This window comes from Macrobrachium nipponense, chromosome 17 (assembly GCF_015104395.2).
Source record: "Macrobrachium nipponense isolate FS-2020 chromosome 17, ASM1510439v2, whole genome shotgun sequence".
Lineage (NCBI taxonomy): Eukaryota > Metazoa > Arthropoda > Malacostraca > Decapoda > Palaemonidae > Macrobrachium > Macrobrachium nipponense.
In genome coordinates this window covers 87,795,259-87,820,159 of record NC_087210.1, presented here as the reverse complement: position 1 = coordinate 87,820,159, position 24,901 = coordinate 87,795,259, and the positions used below count along the sequence as shown (strand labels likewise).

The window sequence follows — 24,901 nt, the reverse complement described above, 5'->3', positions numbered from 1 at the left end:
CAAGCGCTGATACCGACCCGTGGGGCGGGGCGCTTAAATTTAAGGATGTTTTAAACGAGATCGTCGTTAATGAAGGCTACTTGCCAGAGCAAATCTTTAATGTTGACGAAACCGGACTTTATTGGAAACGTATGCCACAAAACGGTCCTACATCCACAAAGAAGCAACGGTGATGCCGGAGGGTTTAAGGCATACAAGGATCGATTGACTTCTCTGCTTGGGGAAATGTGGCTGGGTATAAACTTAAGCCCTTTATGATTTATCACTCAGAAAATCCAAGGGCTTTAAAAAACATCGACAAGCAGACACTTCCTGTGCATTACCGTCATAATAAAAAAGCTTGGATGACTGCAATATTGTTCGAGGACTGGTTCGTTCATTGCTTCATTCCGGAAGTGAAAGATTATTGTAGAAAAAATAACATCCCCTTCAAAATTCTTCTGATTCTCGACAATGCTCCTGGCCACCCTCAGCACATCGGAGATAGTATTAACGAGAATGTAAAAGTTGTGTTTCTGCCACCAAACACAACTTCTCTCATACAACCCATGGATCAGGGTGCTGTGGGCTACGTTCAAGGCGATATTATCTTCGGAACTACGTTTGCGCAGGCTGTTCAGGCTACGGATAACGAGGAGAAAGATCTCAGAACTTTCTGGAAAGAATTTAGTGTTCTTAACTCCATTATGAACATTGGAAGGGCGTGGAAGGAGGTAAGAAAGAGTGTATGAATGGGGTCTGGAAAAATCTGGCTGAAAGTGTATGTGAACCTCGTTTAAAAAAAGGTTTCGATCAGAATGAAGAAGAAGTGGAAATCAATAAAAAGATCTTGATACTTGGGAAAAGTTTAGATTTAGAAATTGACGAGGAAGATATCCAAGAACTTATAGATGTGCAAGATGTAGAGCTAACGGCAGAGGATTTAATTGCACTTGCAGAAGAGAAAAAAAAAAGCAGAAGAGGAAGAAGAAATAAAAGAGCCGGAGCGAACGTTTACGACTAAAAAACTGGCAGAGGCGTTTGCTTTATTTGATCAAGGACTGAAACTTTTAAGTGAAATGGATGGGGACGAGGAACGGTTTGCCAAAGTTCAGAGGGCTCATCAAGACAATGTTGCATGTTACCGGATTAAATTTATGAAGAACGAAAACAAAAAAACGCACTCTGCAAAACCTACAATGGATTTTTTCTTCAAGAGAACGACTCCAGTGCATTCGCTTCCCCCCCAGGCCCTCCCACCCCCCCCTCACTTGAGACTCGATCCTGTACGTCTCGGAACAGTTGTTTCCTCGAGACACCTGAACTTACAGAAGAAGAAATTTTTATCTGAGGAGAGCGAATTGATGATCCTGCTGCTTTATCATCCTCCTCCTCTTCCGATCTTTAGTTATAGTAGCCATGAACAGCCTGACACCGATCACGTATGCCGACAACGGACCGAATCTTGGTGAGTACCCTTTACGCTACAGTCTGATCCTTGTTCTTATTATTAAGTTTCTTTTTATACTTAATTATCATAAGTCAATCTGCATTGAAACACCCGAACTAGCTGATATAATTAAAATTACCATTACCTTATATGGATAGGTATAAACTGTGTAGGTAGGCTAATCTTCCATTATATGTATAGGTATACTGTGTAGTGTAGGCTAATCTTCCATATATGTGTATATAGCCTAGCCTATATGGTACTGATTAACTTAGTGTAGGCTAGGCTATATCCGAGATACGATTTTCTCAACTTACGATGGGTTTTTCGGAACCTAACCCCATCGTAAGTAGGAGAATACCTGTACTTACAGTATTTTACCTTACACACACACAAAGCAAACCAAGTTTTAAGAAGATACAAAGCGTACGACGATAGCGGGCAGAGAGCGAACAACACGTCTGTCTCCGTCAGCGGCCGAAAGCAAAGTGATTCTTCACCTCCCAGTCGCGCGGTGCGCTGACTGTCGGACAAGCAGTTAACTACCAAACTCCCTTGTTCGAAGCTTACGACCGGTTCCAGCTGCTGCAAGTTACATTCCTATTGTAAAGGACCGATGATTTGTATTCGTATCGGAACAAAATCATAAATCAATCAAATTAAAGTGTCAATATTTCATTTCAACAAATTTTTTTTTACTATGAATTGCAAATTAAAAAGTACCACTGGACATAAAAGATGGATGCAGTGTTTTTCCCTTTGGCAGTCAAGGGTATGACTACAATGTTTTTCACCTTTTGATAAGTAAGGAAAAGTGACTAATAAGCAATGTGCCCAAGTGCAAAAATCAGGCTTTAGCAGAGGTAAAACTATGGAACAGCACTACACAAATTATTACCTTGGAAATTGATTTCTTCCTATACTTTTAGTGTCGCTGATGAAGGAGGTGGCATTGTTTATTGGCAGTCAGTTATTATTAACCTCACATCTTTACCAGGGACCCTATGGGAACGCGGGGTTTTGGGCAGGGTAAAACACGTAGAGAGAGAACAGATATGTTGTTCTTACGATGACCACCCTGGAAAGGTTTCATGCATAAAAAAGGCATTATAAAAGGAACTATACTAACCTAACCTAGTAGGCTGTGTTACCTAGCCCGGGGGGCGGCGGTGGAGGAAACTCCACATTTTAATCGAAAGTTCCTTTACAACACTGCACATGTGCAATAGCATTCCAGGATGGCCAGCATACAATATTATATCACTGAGGTTAATTACAGTCAACTGCCAAAAAATAACGGTAAATTCTTGATAAGCAACCATAATACTAAAGTAAAACTCAATTTCCAAGGTAATAAGCTGTGTAGAGTTATATCATAGTTCTACCTTAGCTGATACCAGCATTGATAAAAATAAATTATTTGACCAGCACACAAATGAAATGTAAAGTCTAAGCCACTTAACATCTGCTGGTAAGATTGCATACTATCCCTTATAACTCTGGAAAATCAGAGCTCACATTATGACAAAAGCTTAAGTTGTTATTTTTCTTAAAATACAGGGTTTTATCCTCAATTAGTTGCACACTTCTTGCAGCTTACACATACCACATCCCACGTTAGGCTACGTTGGGCAATTTTGGGATGGCTGCATTTGTCTACTTTGCACTCGACAAGATACTGACAATTTTCCAACTTCTGGTGTATTGTAAAATTCACTAATATAACCTACCATCATGGTATGCTGAAGGACAAGTTTATAATTAGGTCTAGCAAACCTAATATTGGCAACCATCTAATGAGCATTAGATATGCAAAATAATGAAAGTATGGTTAGGCTATACACATCAATTAATAGGAATTTCTATAGAGGGAGAGGGGAGTCAGACATGGTGGCACTATCTCATGTCTACAGTGAAGTTAGAATAAGTTACTTTGCCGAAGTGTTATTCACTGTTAGCAATCTCACCAACAAACAAATTTGTGGTATTTTTTCATTGACCCTTATTGCATTTTGGACTTGAGAATATAATTTTCCTATACTTTGTTTTGAATCTTTCTGACATTCGTCTCATTAGTATAAGAATACTCTTTAGATATAGTACATATAGTGTACACCACCTTTATAATCCCAATTTCGGGGAATGCAGTGGGAAAACAGGGTTTTTTAGGCGGTGAAAACAATGCAAGTAAAATACAATTACATTAATCCCCTTGATAGTTCTCAGCAGATTAAGGTAAGTTCAGATGAGTTCAATATAATAATTAGGCCAAGGACAAGCACTGGGACCTATGAGGTCATTCAGCACTGAAATGCAATAACTCTGCATGGATTACAAGATATGGTCCAACAAATACGAAAGCCACTAGGGATAGGGGAGTCAAATGTATTTTGCCATGTTTGGTACTAGGCCCTGGGGGTTAATTACAGTTGACCAACAAAAATTAATAGTAAATTCTCAATCAGCAACCCAAATACTATACAAAAAGTCAATTTCCAAGGAAATACCCAACACAGCCCTATTAATTCAAATGGAAATTGATGGTAGCTATAAATGGTTTGAACGGTGAAACAGGAGGAAAACCTCACAGTTGCACTATGAATCAAGTGTTAGGAGATGGTGGAAAGTAAGATGAAGACAGAGAACATGAAAGGAGGTACAGTAAAGGAAACAAAAGGGGATTGCAGCTAGGAGTCGAAGGAATGCTGCAAAGACTAGTATAATTCTACAGAATAGTTCTACACGGACTGCAAGGAACATAACCGCGGATACGACATCCACTAGAGATTGGGGCGTCCAATGTATTTCGCCGTGTTTAGTACTGGCACCTGGGGGTTAATTACAGTTGTCCGAATAAATATTACTTAAAATTCTTGTTCAGGAAGTAAAACTGCATAGGTAGAAAAACTGCGGTAGATCTAGGGTACTTATCCGCGGCAGCCTAGACTATGGCAGTTGCGGTTTTTCTATGCAGTTTTACCTCCTGAACAAGAATTTTAAGTAATATTTTTTCGGACAACTGTAATTAGCCCCCAGGGATCAGTATTAAACACGGTGAAATACATTGGACGCCCCAATCCCTAGTGGATGTTGTATCCGCGGTTACGTTCCTTGCAGGCTGTGCGGAGTGCTTCTGTAGAAATACCAAAACCACAACTGCCATAGTCTAGGCCGCAGCGGAATAGTAGGTAGGCCTACTATAGCCTATTTTTCTTTTAACCTAAAGTTGCGAGTTGGCTATTACTACTACTAGGTAGTACCTAGTACCTACTAGGTAGGTAGGTATAATTTTCCTGTTTTACTAGTATAATAGGCTACCTACCTATGTTTTTTTAACTTCTGACATTTGTTTCATTAGCAATTGACGTAACCAACCTAACCTGACATAACATAGGCTAGTAGCTAGCTATATAATGTATGAGATCATTACCCTAGTGTGTAGTACTAGCTAGTTTTAATTTTGAAACAGTTCAGGACTACCTAGGTAGGGTAGATCTAAGGTACTAAAAATTCTAGGTTAAAAGAAAAATATATACCTATAAAAAAATTCGCACTGTTTAGGCCTGAATTATCTAGCTAGTCTACTACCTCTGTTCTACTACTAGGTACCTACCTAGCCTAGCCTACTAATATATACCTAGTAGTAGTAGATAGCTAGTCTTTAGGCTAATAATACCTAGTACTAGGTACTTTTCCAAAATCCTATAGCCTATAGTACTCTTACCTCTGTATTGTGGATTCTTTGAAATTTTCGTACCAGTTGAGTATACTACACTGCAACACATCGCTCACTCTCATCTTGACGAGATCAGCCATTGTTAATTCATTAACATAAAAAGACGAGGAAATACAATCACACCCTATGTTACCAAAGGCTGGGGGTTTGAGTTCTTGACACTGATCAGCGACACATGTGAGATTGTTTATTATGACGTAAGGCCTTCTCCCAGTGACGTCATCTGACGTCATTCTTCTAAACACCTTTCAACATTTTAAATACATCGTGATATGCAGCACTTCAATGCACTATGTATATCACGTTCTGCCCCTCTTAAGAAACAATGTAATTTTAGCTGTTTTATAAGATTTTTAAATATTTGTTGAATGTTGAGCATAGAAGAGGCTGGATGATGATGCAAGAGCGGAAAGTATTTGTGTGAGGCTGTGAACACCGGGAAAGCGACTTCTGAAGGCATCAAAGGGCAAATGTGAGGTCGAAGAATGGAAGACACAGGATTTTGTGTTGTTATGAGGGAGACCATGCAATACAGTTATTGTGAGACTGACCAAGTCATGTCTAGAAGAGGGAAAGGCTGTAAAGGAATCATTGTTGCGTAAATAATGTTTAATATGATGTCACCTTCGTTTGGAGTTTCATATAAAACATATTCTTCCTAAAACTAGTTAATCATGTGGGAATTTTTATATTTTCTGGCACAGGAAGGGTTATTAACTGCAATGGATTTTGCATAGCACAGGTCACTTCCAGAAACGATGTAATTTTATCTTTTGTTCTGTTCTACTCGATTACCTTAGTGAATTATATATAATATATATATATATATATATATATATATATATATATATATATATATATGTGTGTGTGTGTGTGTGTGTGTGTGTGTGTGTGTGTGTGTGTGTGTGTGTGTGTGTGTGTGTGTGTGTGATCTTGTGGTTGATTATTATTATAGTGCAGGATAAGCATTTCATTTAGCACATCATATCCTGCAAATTTACGTAGTATGGCGTTAAAGCAAGTATGACACTAGGCTGTGGTGTCTTTGCGACTATTCGATTTCTTTGATTAGAGTGAGTCAGACGTCAGAGACTGATCAACAGATGTAAGTCGAAAGTTGATAATGCAGATGATACAGTGTTTATTATTATATTTATAAGAAGATTCAGAAACTGAATGTTTTTATAGTATTTCATGGGTACTTTAATAGTGGAAGTGGACATGAGTAATGTTCTGAGAGTAAACTGAAACTATTAAAGTGAAGCAATGAATGTTAGTATGAATGGTGGAAGAATGGAAGCAGATGATTTTTATTTGTTTTTGTGATTAAATGTATTGACTGGATGAATGTACGGCTGAAGCAAGAAGGGGCAGATTGGGGTGACTGCAAAACATTTGGAAGGACTTAAATTATCTATGAAAACCAAGGTAATTAATTATGAAGGGATTGTAGTCAGCCATTCTTTATGGAAGTTAAATACAAAATTAACCAGCAGTGTTAAATTTGCAAAGCAAATTAGTGGCATATGCTTTAGGCCCGGCTTTTTTTTTATTTATCTTTTTATTTATTCTATTTATTGGCTTCAGGATAAGACTATCATTTATCTAATAGAACTTGGTTTAACATTATAGCAGAAAAGCTAACGAACAACATTTCGAGTTTTGTTGTCTATATTGTACATTCATCTGCTGTAGCTATATGGCTTTAAAGAAAATTATAGAAAAACATATAATTACTATGTGGTAGGCCTATGTGTTTGTTCTATGGTTCTAACGCGAGTGCGTTGTTAAAAACATAGGCATTATCATAATATTAGCTATAGGTATGCTTTAAACTAGCTTAAGCCAGCTATAGGTAGCATTTATTGCATTCTTAATTTAAGAGACCATTTGGATCACGCTGCTTTGGAGGAGTTGATGATATATTTATAAGGTATTCAGGAATAATTGTTTCCAGTAAAATAATGTCATCAGATCAAGAAAATAATTATCCCCTGATCAGGATAGTCTCAAAACAATTCAGGTGGAAACATCATTGCAAAATCTATAGGGAGAAAGACAATCGCAACAGTAGTTCTAGCGACATAATTGGCTCCTTGAACTATTTTTTCCTTTTTTACTTTAATGATTTTGTAGAAAAAAATAATGGTAAAAAATGGGTAAGCCTTCACCTACGGCATTTCTACATGCGTGAACATGTTTACGAATGCAGTACAGCATTCTTGTTAACTTCATAGACTATTTTCCAATGGATACCTAAATTCGGGAGCGAGCGATTTGGCTTCGGTCAAAGAATATATACATATAGTGGCAATTAAGCTTTTGGCATCAAAATTTAAAGAGCGCGTGACACCACCATTACTTTCGCCTTTCAGACAACTATATAAGATATTCTCTGAGCTCTCAGTCTAAACAATATTTATGCGATGACGCCAACTTTCGTTATTAATTGACATCAAACCGGTAGACTTCAGAATATACAGCAATACATTACACATCGATATAAAAGCCGCTTTTATATCTGTGACATTACATACCAGAGTCGCAAGGAGGGCATAGCCAGGCGAAGATGGTTACAACTTGCAAGTAACGACGGTAAAGTGCCTTTCCTGAGACATGATGAACAGATTCAACAGAAAATGAGCAAAAGGGCCGAGTTCCAACCGCCAACTGCTGCTATACCAAGCTGTACAAATCATTATCTGTACTGCTTACGATAACTACGATTCCCTATAGCCTACTTCTCAAGCCTTAGCAAACTACCATTTGCTGCCAAGGCCATTTGGATAATATGTTGCTTTAATTCCTTAATTTAAGAGGAAAATCCATCATCCAGTTCTCATTATTTCCAAAAGGATTTTTAATAATTGATGTTAACATACTGGTGCATCTTGAAATGTAAATGTATCAAACTAATTCCTTTGAAAAGATGAGTGGTTTCCATACCTTTTCAGCATACATACGTAGGTACTATTTGCTGCGTAATCTACAGCTGGCTACAATATACGGAAACCGGCGGGTGTGATGCTAAACCCATATAGGCCTACTATAATGAAAATTACTTGTGTACAACTTTTTTCCGGCTTTACTGCTTCATATTGTCAACTAAAAACACTTTTCTGCACATTTCATGGAAGCTATCAGATGGTGGAGTCTTCAGAATTATTTTGCATGTACGATGTTTTAATTGCAATAAAATTTCCTTGCTGAGGCAGGTGAAAATGTTAATATTTCAAAAATATAGTTAAGGAAAACTGAGCCAGTAATAGACAAGAGTACTACATACGTATATGGTTTTACTTGAATGTGCACGTTACCTCATTAAATAAAAAAATATATAAACATAATTTGATGGTAACATACGAGTACATGGCTAATGATCCAGTGCTTCTATTTCACTGTACTATGTGACTAGGCAAGTAACAATTACAACATTCCCTCTAGCATTTCCATTTAAAATAAATAGCTCATTATCATTAAAATTTTAAAATCTATATTTAATAGCTTTGATTTTACATGCTAAAATTTTTTTTACAGTACTTCATTTCAAAGTGTTTGTTCCTTGTATTTAGATTGTAAATACATGCGACAATGAAAATGTATAGCTAAGAGAACTTTAGAATGCTGTCTGGCACATTTGTCTATGCTTGCTTTCTAACTTGAGGACGTGGCTAAGTCCTTGCTCTTTCCTTACAGTAATTCAGTCGTTGATTGACATGGGGACCCTTCATGTTTCTTTGACAGTTTTTCTTGTTAGGGCAACAGACTGACTTTTGGCTACACCAAATTGGCCGACCTTTATTTTTGCAGTTATTCCCCTAAAGAATTCTACAGCACACCTCAATCCTCGGAATTATTATTTTTCAATTTATTTATTTTAATGAATCACTAGTTTACATTTGTACACATTTTCTCAAATTGAATATGATTTTGTTTCACCTAATAATTTTTCTATTTATGTGCACAATGATTTTCTTGTGAGACTTCCATATTTGTTCATATATCCAATTATCATTAAGAACACTTACCTTTTCCTTGGATTTTCACATATGAAACGTGTTTTTAATTGTGATTAATTTTTTTTCCTATTTTTCAACTTACCTCCTTACCATTTTTAACATCCAGCCTTCAGGCAAAGTTACCTGTCAGAAATCTAAGAAAAATACAATCAGCAACATACCCGATCCTAAGAATACTACACAGAAGAGGGATGACATTCCAATTAAGCTTTGCTTAAAATTCATTACTTGAGTGAAATGCCTCTGGAGTGCAACAGCTGTATATTATCTTGTCAGGTTGGCCGTCTGAGCCTTCCAATGAATTTAAGGGCTGTACTTCCTTCTCAAGGTTCAGTCTTATCATTACTTCATGGGAGAAAACTGTTCTAATGAAGAATCAGCATCTCAAGGAGAAGCTGTAAATTTTCCATTTGTATCACACATTCAGAAGTATTCGGCTGACCCACTAAAAGATACTAAGGCTCCTGTCTGAAATATCTAAACAATCAATCGCGGTGGAAATTTTGCAGCTGTATTCAAGCATCTTGAGAGAACAAGTTTCTATTATCTTCTTTGCAGTAAAGTGGCAAGCCTTGTAATTAATCCTTATCCTCCTTTTATGAAGTTCAAGGCCTTTGAGTGCAAGACTTGCTTTGGAACAGATAGTCTTGACAGTTTAAAGTACATATTAAGATTTAATTGGCCACTTACTAACAACACAATCAACTTCTGCCTCCTAATTCAAATGTAGGCCTTACAACATGTAGTCAGTCAAATTTTGCAATTTACTATAGAATATGAATTAGTGGCAGTGCACTACTTTCCGACATATAAAATTCAGTATACTTTATTTTCCGCATTTAAAAAATCATATTAGTACCGTAACTGCCAACACAATTATATATTCATGGAATACCTTTTACAAATTAAATCTTTAAAAGACTGTATGTACTTTGTATTTTGTTATTTTATGATCAAGCTTCTTCTATATATTCACCTAAATTTAAGAACATTAAGGAAATTGTGCTAAGGGTAAAAAATATTTCATATTCATACCAAAATATGCATTAAAATTTGTTTACGATGATACTTGAAGATAAGGATGGAAAATTCATATCGTACAGAACTTCCCTTTAGTTGTAATAAACATAACTATCAAGAGAACACAATTCTAATATGGACATGTATATAAGATACATTTTTACACACTACAGCAAGACATTTGAGGTAACCCTAGAAATGTAGTGACCAGAAAATGAATCTTAATTAGTTTCGAAGATGCAGGTGGCACTGATAAGGTAAATTAATATCATACTAAACCCCTGTTCTGCATGTAAAATTACCAATTACCTGTAAGAGCTGTTACTGCTATTTTACTGGCAATATTCTATGTGTTGCATATTAATATTGCACCCTCTAGGTAGGGAGATTGATTGCTCACTATCAACAAATGGTAATGGCATAGGTAAGTCTTGGCTTTCATTAAAAGGTAAATACTTATGCCCTTTACATAGGTAATTAAGACATTTTCCTTTCTTAAACCTTAGTGGTGGGAGCTGTTGACTTTACGGATTGTTGATATAAAAAACAAAACATTCAGGATTTTTCAGAACTTAGGCCCTTGTCTTTATGACTGATTTTGGATCGAGAATTCAAAATACATATCATCAAATACAAAAGAAGCAGAATCCAGAAAAAAAAAACTTGAAACGGACACCTTTTGGTACATCTTGCTTATATGATAGTTTTTGAAGTATACAATTTTTCTATTGATTTTCTCCCTCACTTTATGTCTTTATTTTATTTAATCTCTTACAATATCAATAAAAATCCGAGACAATGGAAACTGATCACTAATATTCATTCAGTCCAGGATATACTAAGGTAATAAATTTTGAAATGGAATATAGTTTCTATATATATAATAACAACAGAAATTACCCTTGTAGCTTTTTATTATTTCATGTATACATTACATATGTCATCTATGAAAGCAATAAAAAACATGAAAATGAAGTGATTTATAATGAAATTCTACATAATAAATTATGAATAATGGTAAAGAAACAATGCAATACACAAAGGCTTTAATCTATTTCAGATGACAATGCAGACACAGTAAAATCACAGCTTGAAAACATCAAACAAAAGCTTATTTTTTTCTATGGCTTCTTTGCCCACTGGGCAACATCTCTTGGATGAATTTTGAACTTAAAAAAGAATAGGGTACAAAATTTTTTTTTGTAAATACTCTTCTACTCCATGATCATTTCAAGTTCCCTGGGCCAAAGTTTCTTATGCAAAAAACAATTGACAGTGAAATGAGAATAATTCTGGGGTTTGTGACTTTATTTACACTAAGAAATCATTGAAATTGTGACCTGAACTCATGCACAGCAGTGAGAATCCTTCGGCCTTGGGAAAAGCCAGATTTCTCCCAAGAAAAAAAAATCATATAAAAATATGAGGGAAAATAAAGGGTATCCATTCACTCCAGATTAAGGTACAGATTGAGTGAAAAGTTTCAGAAGTGTCCTCGATATATAATCCATCCAGAGGATACCTTAGGGAGGACAACTCTAAACTGTGAAACTTCTGCATTCACACCACAAATAATCACCTCTAATGTTACAGGAGAAACCTGGCTTAAAATGTTCCTAAGAGTTCTAGCAAGATGTTACATTACTTCGTTTGATATAAAATGTGAAAATGAATATCGCATTCTTACATACATCATTTGGTATATGGAATGCTATAAAAACAAGTTGGCTGGGCTCGGTTCGCTTCAGGGGAAAAATTGGTTGTCTTATGCAGAGTGTTGTAATAGGCTGGCTATATGAGTCTCTGACCTGGTCATGTTTGGATGATGGCTGAATAAAAATTATGTGAGAAGAGACTGAAGCATGGTCATGTTGGTGCAAAGGTGGGTGGGGTAGGGGATATGAATCTCTGCACAAGAAAACTTGAATTTCTTCTCTTTCAAATATTTATACAAGGTTGATTAAAGAATTGGTCCAAGAACTTAGAAAGAACCCGCTGAAAATGGTCCGAGGCCAGCACCATTCTATTTATGACCAACTTGTGCACAATAGCTAACACTAACATGATAATAGAAGAAGCCAATGACTAAACGACCCAGCCTGCTCCCACCAAAATATGGCAGTGCTGTTGAGGTTATTTGTGTGGTGATGAAGAGTTTTCACTCTTAGCTGATGATGATTAATGTTTTTATACTTAAAAGTTTTAGAAAATCTTAATTTGTAGATTTAGTCTAAGAAATAATATTTTATGTTGGAAGAGGCTTCCATATCTAAAAGGACATCACCACAGGTAAGAGACCTATGGGTGGGTGGGTGCGGGCTGTAGTGGCCCATATTGTGCCAGGGCTGGAATGGGAACTGGAGGACTGGACATCTGGGAGGAGGGGTGGGGTGGGTGCTTGACTGACTTTTCTTTACAAAGGATATTTAGTGGAAAAATGGACTGGGGGGGTTGGGGTTGGGCTAGAGTGAAGAGGCACAGGTTCACCCACAACAGGCCCTTATGAAATGTGGCCACTTGAAGACAATCTTGCCTCAGCAGCTCTTCTATACTATACTAACGAGATCATAATATAAAATTAAAGACAAAGAATATAAAGAGAAAAAGGAAAAAAAGCAGCTGGGAATCAAATATGTAGCAAGCAAGCACTTATTGCTTCCTTTGCAGCAAAAGAGAAGTGACTCTTACTAATGTAGGTATAAACTATGCCTCTTGACTCAAAGTTTAGCCCGCAATCTACAAAACATCAGCACTTGAATAAAATTAACTGTCACTTCTTCCAAAAAACTTGCACAGCAAGACACCAAGAGAAGACTACAGTTCAGTAACAAACTTTCTAATCAGTGAATGCCTACTAGAATCAAGCTGTTGTCACACTAAGTCATCTTGCTGTCTAGCTTTCATACTGATGAGCAAATATTTAAACAACTATTCATTCTTTGAGACATATATCTCCTCCTTAAATATTTAAACATGTACAAAATTTTACATACATTCAACACATTTTTCACAAGATATTTTTCAGTACTGCCTGAGATTCATCTATGAGTAAACAGGCCTATTTCATTGGAGCCTGCAAAAATGCACGGAATTGCAGTACTGACCTGCTGTAAACTAAGAGGGAGAGTAGTAGGAGTAATAGTATACAAAGGGAAATCAATTCACCACATCCTCACACACACTGAAAGGAGCAGTATGCTGCACAAAGTATCATGATTTAGAAACCATAAATGCCATCTTACTGAGTGTCTGTGGTGCATTCAGTTCTAAGTTTATTTTGTTGTTTCTTGATATGCTTCTTCACATGTTTGTGACTGAGGATAAACAAAATTCCTTAAAAACAAAGAAAATGGAAAGTAAAATTGTGGTTTTTAGAAAGTTAATGCACAAATCAAATCAGATTTGCCAGGGAAGGGGGTACTTGGCACGTAACATGGGTCATAACAAAACACGTATAGTAGACATACTCTAACCAAATCTTTTCCACTCTCATCCCATTAACTATCACACGACTGTCTTTTACGGAATGTTAATTCTTCTTCTGCCACAGCTACCAACGACACTGATACAATGCCCTGGCCTTGTGTGGCTCTCCTTCTTTCAAAGGATAGGATTTGTCTCATCACAAAGGATGTATGCAAAGAGCTTCAAGTCAATTCTGAACACTGGCATTTTCATCACCTCATTGTTAAGTCTTGGCACTGTGCAGATCCACACCATCACTGTAGGAGGAGGCTGCATACCACTACGCATTACACAAAAGTAGGAAGAAGGATCTTACACGTGCAGAGCACAAATATGACTGCTTTGTCAATTTGGTTTTCCTCTTGTTCTGTTCTGGCTAAGAAGCTACTATTTATTACTCCTAATTTTATCAAATAAAAACTTGTGACAATACAGTGGACCAAGTAGAGGAAGAACTTCCAACTAATCTACGGAGTCTATAGCAATGACAATGCTATTTGTAACACACATAAGTACTCCATGAGTATTTTAATACTGTAATTGTCTTGAAACTGACAGATTTTCAATGGAAGTTCAAATCCTCATTTCCATACTGAAAATAATATGCTGCTGTTGAAACACTTTCACAGGTTAACTTTAAGGTTAAATTTTTTATAGCACCACCAGCTGAACTTATGACATTCAAAGATACATGTGATTCTTGATCTAATCATGCACATTTTTGTGAGAGCTGTTTTCTTATCTATTTTAAGGCAACAGTATTACCATGGAACTTTTAGATCCTTTTTTGACAACAGGTAGCTTCTTTCCTTATATCATGGCAAAACAGCTCAAGGGACTTCCCTTCATCAAAATGGTTAGTCCCTCAGGGCTTCATGGTCAACAGTGCTCTGGAGAAATGTAAAGACACCTTTCTCTACCAATGAGGTGAATTCAATTGCAAGGCTCCTGCAATTAACACTTTAGTGATCCTCTTCTTCTTCAGATTCCCCATGGCCGTACATGTCTGCTAATTTGCTGAAGCGAGGACCCCAGTTGTTCAGATAGTCAAAGTCCTGTTCGTTGTCATCAGTGCCTGTAAATTTCCAGTGGTTAAATAAATATCATCAAGGAATACTGACCTAATGAAAGCTTGATTTAGTAATAGAATGCACATGACTAAACATGAAACTCAAGTTCTTTGTACATACATTTGTCTCGCTAGAAAATACTGTATACTACAATTTTGATAGGGAAATGAAAGTGACCTTCAGAAAAACATTCATTTGTGATCTTTGAGTTTGTAAGAATAGTAATCTATAGGTATGACAAATGTAAGAGAATGGTAACAAAACTATATTACCTTCATATATAAAAAGATAGTTAATTCCTGAACATTTATTTATTAACAATGTCTACCATGCTGATGCTTCCTAAAGGATACATTTAGCACTTCACTCACAATACACGTTAATAAAGAAGTCAGACAGGTATCACTACAGACACAGGATATTTGTGAAGCACAATACCTATCCAATACAATTCCAACATCAAAAAAGTTTAAAGTGGTAGGTCTGATAAGGTGCCAATGAATCAGTGAGGAAATTATTTTTAACTCTTTCACATGGTACCCAACAGGATATGGATAACAAAAAATTATTTTAAATGAAACATCATAAACAAATACAAATGTGGTCCAATCAAATTTACACAGGTAACACGATTCATTGGTGACTTGGCATCATCAAAAAGAATTCATGAGGTTGCAGAGGTCCCAGTTTGTATTTTCCTTTTTAGTTTACATTCATCTTTCATTTCTAGCATTTCAAGAGCATCTTATACGTTGACCAATATTCTAAACTTTTCCTACAGAGTATGTACGTCATACTCCACTTTAATCTTTTACTGATGATATAAATATGGGGTAAAAATCCCTAGAAAAAAAAAAAAGAAGCTGAACAGAAAAACATTCACAGCTATCTTCAATTCTTCCACATGGTAATTTATTACTGAATTAATAAAACAAAACGCCATACCTGATGCAAGTGATGAGAGTGAACCAGCAGTGGAACCACCACCTTCATAAGCATAATTACGGAGGTCATCGAAGGGTGGTGCATTAGGATCGTTGTCAGCCTTATTCTTGTGCTCGCTGATAAAAACTCCCACATCTGGTTGTCCTCCATGCCCATCTGCAGGCAAATGTAAATAACTACAGTGCACAATAAGGGAAATAAAACTTTCTTTACAAAAAAAAAAAAAAACAGCAGAAAAAAAGAAAACTGTTAAACCATTAAAACAATCCAATTGGAAAATTATCATCCGATAAGATAAAAATGGAGACAAAACTCAACTGTTTGTTCATAAAACACACTAAATAAATATACAGAGCAAATATACTACTTACACGGCATCTTTCCCAGCAGAGGTCCACCATTGCCAATAGCAGGGCCCACAGGGATCTGGAGTGGAGTTATGTCGAATGCAGTCATGTCATCTTCTCCGCCACCTTCATCATCATAGTTGATGATGTTTTCACGTACATCATCATAAGGATCTGCTTTTGGGAAGTGGCGCTCTTTTTGTCGATTGTACACCACAAATATTAACACCAAAACTAAAAGGAAAAAAGATACTAATTAGATTACAGTATTATTAGCAAAATAAGAATGATTCTTCAAAAATGTAAAATCTACAACCAGACCATGAATACTTTATTGCTGACTTAGTTTCATATTATACATTCTTTAAACGTCTGTAAAACATGACAATAAATTGAGTTAGGTATTTACTTCTTAATATTGCTAGCCATCTGAGCAATGTTTTTGTTAACATGAAATTATTTTTGTCATAAATGATGAATATAAACTAAAATGTATCTTTGAATATTGTAATGATTTTAATAAAATATCTCTATTATGAGATGGTAAATGAATACAAAGTGACTGACTGAAGTGAACACAAATAAATGCTAGGTGAAGACTACATACAGTCCAGGCAACTTAATAATATAAGAAATGGATACTACAATTACTAAATCCTACCATTGAACACAATACAGAAATGTGAAAGTTATGGGAACCAGATGTTACATGAAGAACACAATCCTGTTACACACAGAATCAAGACTTAACAGTTTTATCAGTGTTCTATCACATCTAAATGTGTATTACTTAATGCGATGAATTATTACACTAATCTTTACTTTCATTTGCCTTAACATTAACCAATAAGACTCTTTATAAACTCAAAAGGAAGCTCAATTTTTTTTTATCCACCTACAGCAGAGGAGGCTTTTTATCATCATAAAAGTTAAACCTGGCCATTGATTTCACATTTCTTGAGGCTCAATGGGAAACAAAATTATAGGGAGACAAAGTCTCTTGCAGCTTAAATATCCTATTGAAGTGTGCCATGCATGGCACAGTGTAAGTGGTTGCCTCTTATTGGGAACAAAGATCTTATGCAGTACATTAATCACATGAATTTACAAAAGTTTTGTATGCAAATATGCACCTTAATGAAATGCTCTATCAATAAAAAATTATTACATTTCTTTAAGTTATAACTGCACTGTCTTAGTGATACAGGTATTTCAAAATCTCTTAAATGCACACAAAATTCTAAATAATAACTTTGTAATCACTGTGTCACACAAGCACACACCACACACACATACACACACACAACCATCTAAAGATTTAAAAATTAAATTACTTTCACACAAGCATACACTCCAAAATAAAAATAAAAACTTACTTAATAAAACTAAAAGACAGATGACTATAGCAACAACAAAGTCAGTGGAGGGTTTAAGAACAGTTTCCTCCAGTAACAAATCACAATTTTTTCCTGAGTAGCTTCCAACACAGTCACATGCATAGCCGCCCATATCAGGCTCTAGGTCTCTGCAGATACCCCCTTGATGGCATGGTTGCCACAGCTCACACTCATTAATGTTGAGACAGTCATCATGATGGAGAATGGATCCCTCTGGGCAGCTGAGGAATGAAAAAAGGAGCAAAGGAATGCTTAACTGTGCTTAACTGCATTAAAGTTGCAAGCAAATCGTTAAAAATAATCTAATGGTTTCATTCTCCTGCTGCTGCTGTGATGGCTGGAAAAATAAATGATAAAGAAAATAAAAGTGTCACATGCATTTATTAAACTTACCTCTAATTAACTGATGACAAAAGCTTCTGAAATGAAACATTTCAGAAAGAGAAATGATAAAAACCAAACCTCTTACCAAGTGCAACATCCTCGAGATCACACTTATTGAAAATGGCTTCTTTACAAAACCTCCGTTACCAAAGGTACATACCTTCAAAATCATAATGTGAAATGCACCAAAGATAAAATGTACTAAAAGTGCTAAATCTCCCGTAGCAACGTGCAAAGTATGTAGGGCTTTCAACAGCAACACTGAAACATGGTTACTGAACTTACCCAAGATAATAAGCAAACACACTAGAATAGCTGCAAGTGCTCCAAGACTAAGACGAACAGTTCTACCCTCCTGTAACAATTCACAGTTTTTGCCATAGTATCCTCGTGGACAATCACATATATAAGAGGGCTCTTGGTTGTGACAAGTGCCACCATTACGACACGGATCATTCAAGCACTCGTCCTGATCTACACATTCCTGCTGATCTTTGGACAAAATAGTTCCATCCTCACAACTAAAATTATGTCAAAACAACAAAACAAACATGCAGAGTGAAGATCAAAGAGTGAAAAGGCCATGAAACAAAGATGGGTAACATAAAATGTGCATTAATATTTTGATACAATCATTGTTACCAGTTCCATGAAAGAGCAGCAGAGTCAGCAAGGGAAGAATACAGTATTAGTTTCTTTAGAGACTGACAAACCCCCAAACTCAACAATAACCTCACACAAAGCCAAAATGGTTATTCTGGCTTATGCAAAGGTCAGTCCCCAAGAAAATGAAGATCATGATTATCTATACAGTATTTTATATTATAATAGAAAAAATTAAAAAACATTTTAAAGGTACCCTGAATACAATAGTAGTTATACACCAATCAGTGGATAACAATTTTCAGTTCAATCAGTTTCAATAACCAGACTATTAACATCCTGTGGTCAAATGAAAAAATATGTTGCATGTACAATAATTAATCTTTAATTTTTAAATTGGGTCTTATTTTTGGTTCAAATGCAAAACAATCTTAAGATACAAAGTGAATAATGAATGAAAAAATCAACACAAGAATACAAGAGATCTAAATATTTTTCCAGTGTGTACTAGCTTGATATAGTAAACATTTATAATTTCAGTATTAACCAAATATAATATTTTTCACAAAAATAGAAGCTGAAAATAGTCACACACCCTAATGCTAAAACAATATTAAACATTGAAACTACTGAAATAACAAAAGCTTACCCGCATTCGTGTCTCATCCATAAGTCTTTGCAAGTGAATGGTGCAAGGCAGGTAACATTGACGCACTGGTCCTGGGAAATGCAATTCTTGACCAAGTTGCGGAACATGGTGGCCTGTCCCCACTGGGTGCCATTAAGGCCAGGGGGAAGGGGCAAATGTTTACCTTCAAGCCTGATATCATCCAAGCAACCTGAAAATCAATGTACTATATAGATACTCTACAACACATGAAAATCTTCAAACATAGATACGACTGATTTTGTACCATTCAAGTGTCTCGTAGTAATCAAGCTTTTTGAACAGTTTTCTCTGAGACAAGAAAATAATTTAAATATAACTGCAACTGTCTGATACAAGCTATAACCATAAAGAATCTTTCTTACCTAATTTATAATCGTTATAAACTTCAAAGGTTCTGATGCCAGTGTACTCTGCCTTGCCTCCAGCATATACACCTTCTTGCTTATCAACATCCATTAGCATATGACCTGAGAAAGTCATTGTTTCATTGTAGCGACGACCTTCACCACCATCTAGCATGATGTTTGCAGTAGAGCCATGACGTTCAACTACAACAGAGTGCCAAATGCCATCATTAACAGCTACAGCCGAAAGCCACAAATCATGTTCTTCTGTTCGCAGACTATTCAAATTGAAGCGGAATCTCAACCGACCATCCTTGATTTCAAGGATGCCATACTCTCTATTGTGTTGATCAGAGATACGGAAAAGTTCACCATACTCTTGCCATGTACGGAACCTCAGTTGAATTTCTGTGCTAAATGAATTGGGCTTGAAAGACAAAGCATACTTGACATATGATTGAGTTTCAAAGTAAGAGGAATTTGTGGGTTCTTCACACGTTGGGCCTGTCCACCCTGGCTTGCACTTACAGACAGGAGCTGTAAGAGAACCTGAGCATATTCCATTTGGTCCACAAGTTGGAATAATAGAATTGCTTCGGCATGCTTCATCAAGCTGTGGACAAAACATCTGAGTGTTTCTATAAAGACCTGGACTTGCCAAATCATATAACTCACTGTTTACCATTAGATTCCTGATACAACCACTGAATGGTCTACCATGAGGAACATGTGCCCACTTGTATAAACTGGGGTCAGGCTGTTCATGTGCTAAACCACCAAGCTGTAATGGGGCATTTACATTAAGATACTCATTGAAAGGTGGTATAGTCCCCTTGGCCTGGCATCCTGATGAATCAAAGATGGGCTCACTACCGTCTTCTGGCTCTTGAACTTCTGCTGCTACACAATTGTCTACATCAATTCTTACATTCTGAAAGAAAAAAAAATTGCTTTTAAAACATAAATCAAAATATCAACAGTTACAGACTACTGAATTCTTATCTACAATAATTTATAAAATAATACCTCGTAAGAAGATGAAAAATTTCAATTTAGAAAATTAACAGAAACAATAATTACCTCAGTATCCCAGAAGATATCTACTCTGTGCCAGGTACCATCATTTAGATGATTCTTAGTATTGACTCGCAGTTGTAAAGTACCAGATCCAAAGTCCACCAGTAACCTTGGTCTTCCTTTCTCCAGCTCCAGTGCTATAAAATCAGAGACAATCATTTCATCTGTTTCAGGAGGAGTTATAGGACCATTATAGAAAAGAAGGCCTTCAGGTCTTCTCGTGAGGAACTCCAAGCTGATATGGGAATTGTCACACATGGCTAATGGCTGGAACCAAGCAAAGCCATTTCCTCTGAATGTCCTTGTTAACATTTGACATCTTGGTCCATCATATCCTTCTGGACAAACGCAACGAATACCAGACTTTCCTTCTATGCATCGGCCACCATTATAACAAGGGTTTGGACGGCAAGATTCTTCAACAGAGAAGTTACGAGCTCCGCAAGTACACTCAGGAATTACTTCTGTCCGTACACCCACTAAAGAAGTTTTATTTGCATTCACCATATAAGGCAGATTTGATATAACTAAGTGATTTGTACACGATCCTTCACAAGCAACATTTTCATATAAACACTCGTCTATGCCTACCATTGTAATGTTAATACCAATTTCTGCTTCAATTTCAGCACGATGTTGTAACACAAGACCATTAAGCTTTATTGGATGATAGTACGGAGACCCGTGCGCTGAGAAACGAACATCTGTTACGGGCGGTCTTTCATTACGCAACTGAATACTAAATACATCAACATTTTCAATACCGGTACCCACCAACCTGGCAATTTTTTCTCTAAACATGTCGGCTTTACTTCTAACCACACGTTGTGTCCTATAATCCCATATTCTTATAAAATCTTCATCTGTCATATTTGCAATACGAATGGAACCTGAGTTCATAACAGCTATTTCTGGAATTTCTTTCACTGTCACAGTAACATTTGCTTCGACATCAGTTTGTGTGTGCTTTCTATCATACACATGGAACCGCAAGAAATACGTACCCTCCCCTGTAGCTTGTCTCATTGTTATCATACCATCATCTTCATTTAACTTGAAATTGGGATGTTCTTCAGTTGCCCAATTAAATTTCTTATCTGGTAAATCCCAATCATCTAAGTCATAAACATAAACTCTACCAATCTTAGTTTCTGGAGCTTGACCTTTATAATTATACACAAAGATATCTTTAGATCCTGGCTGCATCTTATTATCATTTTCATCCCCTATAATAATTGTTAATGTTGAAGTTCCTGTCATCTGAGGTGTGCCTGCATCCTTTATTACAATAGGTACATGATATTCTTTCTGTATTTCTCGGTCGAATGTCCTCAGAGAGGAAATCACTGCCATTCCATCACCATTTGCACCTTTAGGGATATGTTCAACTTTGAAAGATGCTCTTATTTCATCTGATGCTGTAGAATCCATTCGGAAATGGAAAGGTGGTCCATTGCCTTTGGAACGATCATCATCATCAGTAGCTAAAACTTCAACTATTTTTCTTGGAGACTGATTTTCAGGTAGCACTGGTCGATAATCCTTCAAAAACCTTGGAGCATTATCATTAATATCTTGAACAATCACAGTAAGTGTTGCTGTAGCTGTTTTGGCTGGCAACCCATCATCAATGGCTAAAATTTTGACAGAGTGACGAGGATTCTCCTCTCTGTCCAGTGTTCGCTGGATCTTTACAGTTCCTGAACTGTCAATTGAAAACTGCCTTCGTCTATCAGATGCTCGGTCAATTGCATATGAAACCTTACTCTGACCACCTTGATCTGGATCTGTTGCTTTGAAAGTTTCTAAACTCTTTCCAATTTCAGCATTTTCAAATACAGGAACCTCAATGTTAGGCTTCAAGAACTGTGGTTTATTATCGTTAATGTCTCTGAGTTCAACTTTCACCCAAGAATATGCAACATGATACTTCTCAGCATCATTGTCCTCTCCCTTGTCATTGACCTGGATCTTGAATCTGAAACCACTACGTTGCATTGGATCCTCATAATCAAGGGGCTGGACAATCTTAAGAGATCCTGTGCCATCGTTATTTCTGACCATAGTGAATTTGTCAGCACCAAAACCTGATGATTCTATAACTTTGTAGTGGAATTTGTTAGTTTCATCCTCATCATGTACAGTAACAGTCAAAATAGCTTGATCAGGAAGAAGGGCTCCTTCTGTTTCATCCACCTCTGTTACCCATTCTTCTTTTGTAAACCTTGGAGGCATGTCATTGATATCTCTCACCCGAATGCTTGCTGTTCCAGTCCCTGGAAAAATGAAATAAATATTAGTGGTAAAGTGCAAAAAATATTTAAGATGTAAACTACAAGCAAATAACTGTTTGTACAGCATCACAATCAAATTCATTTCTAGATACAATACTGTTATTGTTATTTATAATTAAAAGTTTTGTAACACAATCTATAATAAAAAGACGGTATTTCAGTTTGGTTAATATTCTAGGACTTCTAGCATTTTCAGCTAATATACTTGAAAAAAATAATGAATAAGATGTTTAAAAAAAATCTTTTACTATTGAATAGACAGAGAATAAAAATTGTCTATATTTGTTCGTTACTATTCTGTACGTACTTTATTTAATTCTATGTACTTTATACAGTTTCTCTTCTGAGTCCTTTAAAAATAGTAATCTATTATCCTGGAATTTAACAAATTGTTGTGTTACTGTTAGTGACGTAAACATGTACAGCAGGTAGGGTTACAATAGATGAGCCAGTACTGTATACAGACTTTTTTTCTTGTCATTTCACTTCTATACAAGGGATGATTAATGCAGATTAAGTAGCATATGCATTCTTATACCCTACATCATACTACTCTTTATACTTGATTTGAAAATTAGTAGACTTTCAGACAATCACTGGGGTTGTAGAAACAATCTCATACTAAGTCAGGGCTTAGTTCTATATACTAAATTATAACTTATAAAGAATAGCAACTTGTAAAAGAATTCTTGACAGTAAGAATATAGATCAAGAAAGTATATACACAAAAATATACAAAAATTAAGTAAATACACTGAAAAGATATAGGTGAAAATAAACTTACCTTTTAACCCACCACCATCCACAGCTACAACTTGAATGGAGTAATCTGGCGTCTTTTCTCTATCCAAACAACACACAGCAGTTTTGATGACACCAGTTTCTGGCTCAATTTCAAAGATAGGTGTCGCCATGTTTTCATCAATGACATTCTTTTCAATTGAATATGTCAACTTTGCATTTGTACCTTCATTGGGATCATCATAATCTTCAGCTGTCATTGTCATGACTACCATTCCTTGGGTTCCATTTTCAGTCACATTTCCATAATAAACCATCTGAAAGAGCAATTATTATCCACTTGAATTTTTTTGCATAGGATTAAATCAAATAAAAAAAAATAAAAACAGTAGCCTTTTTAGGCTTGGAGAATAAAAACTTATACGTAATTGTGTTCAAAACAGTAACAGGGATGGTGGCTCTGCTGTCCAACAATGGGTAAAGTTAAGGAAGAGGAGTGTACTGTACTTCTAAAATATCAAGAAAAGAGCACTTTTTCATAATAAAAAAAGCTTTCACAATGACCAAATTCAAGGCAACTTGACTGACAAGATAGTTAAAACATATTTAAAGATATAAAGGTATAGTTTCTAGCTGTTACAACCCCTAAGGACATAGTACATTTTTAGCGACAAGCCTACCAACAAACTTGAAGTCTGTGCTTAAAGAAATGAGGAAGAGTGTGTTTAATTTCTTTAACTTAAAACGCTGACAGATGCATTACTCTCCTTGGTTATATTACAATAATACTTCTAAACAAAACCAAAATTCCTGTCACTGGATCATGGCATAAAAGAAAAATTACAACTCTCCCATGACTTTCCTATTATTAACAATAAAAATAGAAGAAAAACTTTCCCAACAAATTCTTCTATTAAAGTTCCCATATAAAACAATAAATGGTAGTGAGAATAGATGTAAAATATGCAAACTCCTGTAAAATGACATAAGAAAGGAGTACAATATACTAATGAATGTTATTTGATTTATACACAGTTACTCCTGAATAATGCCTGCTGTAAACCCTTGAATGAAAAATTAACTAAATTTATGTATACCTGCGGGAATACTGGAGCATTGTCATTAATATCCTTCAGATTAACCTGCACATCAGCATATCCTACTAGACCAGTGCCACCCTCATCTTGTGCAAATACGGTGAATCTCCAAGTGGGCCGTCCTTTGGGATGGTCTCTGTCCAGTGGCTGTATTAAGAAAAACTCAATTTGTTACTCTGTTCACAGAAACATAAAGAACTTGTAAAAGAAAAAGTCACCATTCCAAATTTCAATTTCAGGAAAATATAATGGCTTCCCATACA

General features: G+C 36.0%; 2 protein-coding genes across 11 annotated transcripts in view; both read right to left on the bottom strand.

The window, feature by feature from the left end:
- LOC135196438 (translation initiation factor eIF2 assembly protein-like) overlaps positions 1-5,558 on the bottom strand; it is a gene marked incomplete in the record, with an annotated part of 51,249 nt that extends 45,691 nt beyond the window's left edge. Inside the window, 1 exon segment of the mRNA XM_064223272.1 lies at positions 5,154-5,558.
- A 5,680-nt stretch (positions 5,559-11,238) lies between these two features.
- Positions 11,239-24,901, bottom strand: part of LOC135196433 (neural-cadherin-like) — a 352,116-nt gene continuing 338,453 nt past the window's right edge. For 5 of the 10 annotated variants that reach the window (XM_064223258.1, XM_064223257.1, XM_064223256.1 and 2 more), the window contains 9 exons: positions 24,639-24,785; positions 23,585-23,858; positions 20,510-22,782; positions 19,448-20,360; positions 19,065-19,254; positions 17,408-17,649; positions 16,056-16,265; positions 15,685-15,840; positions 11,239-14,744 (listed from right to left, as the gene is read on the bottom strand). In XM_064223258.1, the coding sequence (XP_064079328.1) occupies positions 14,632-14,744; positions 15,685-15,840; positions 16,056-16,265; positions 17,408-17,649; positions 19,065-19,254; positions 19,448-20,360; positions 20,510-22,782; positions 23,585-23,858; positions 24,639-24,785 (4,518 nt within the window). In that variant the 3' untranslated portion in view covers positions 11,239-14,631. Of the gene's footprint in view, positions 14,745-15,684; positions 15,841-16,055; positions 16,266-17,407; positions 17,650-18,097; positions 18,334-19,064; positions 19,255-19,447; positions 20,361-20,509; positions 22,783-23,584; positions 23,859-24,638; positions 24,786-24,901 lie in introns of all 10 variants that reach the window. The other 5 variants (XM_064223259.1, XM_064223264.1, XM_064223262.1 and 2 more) reach the window with 1 other exon arrangement.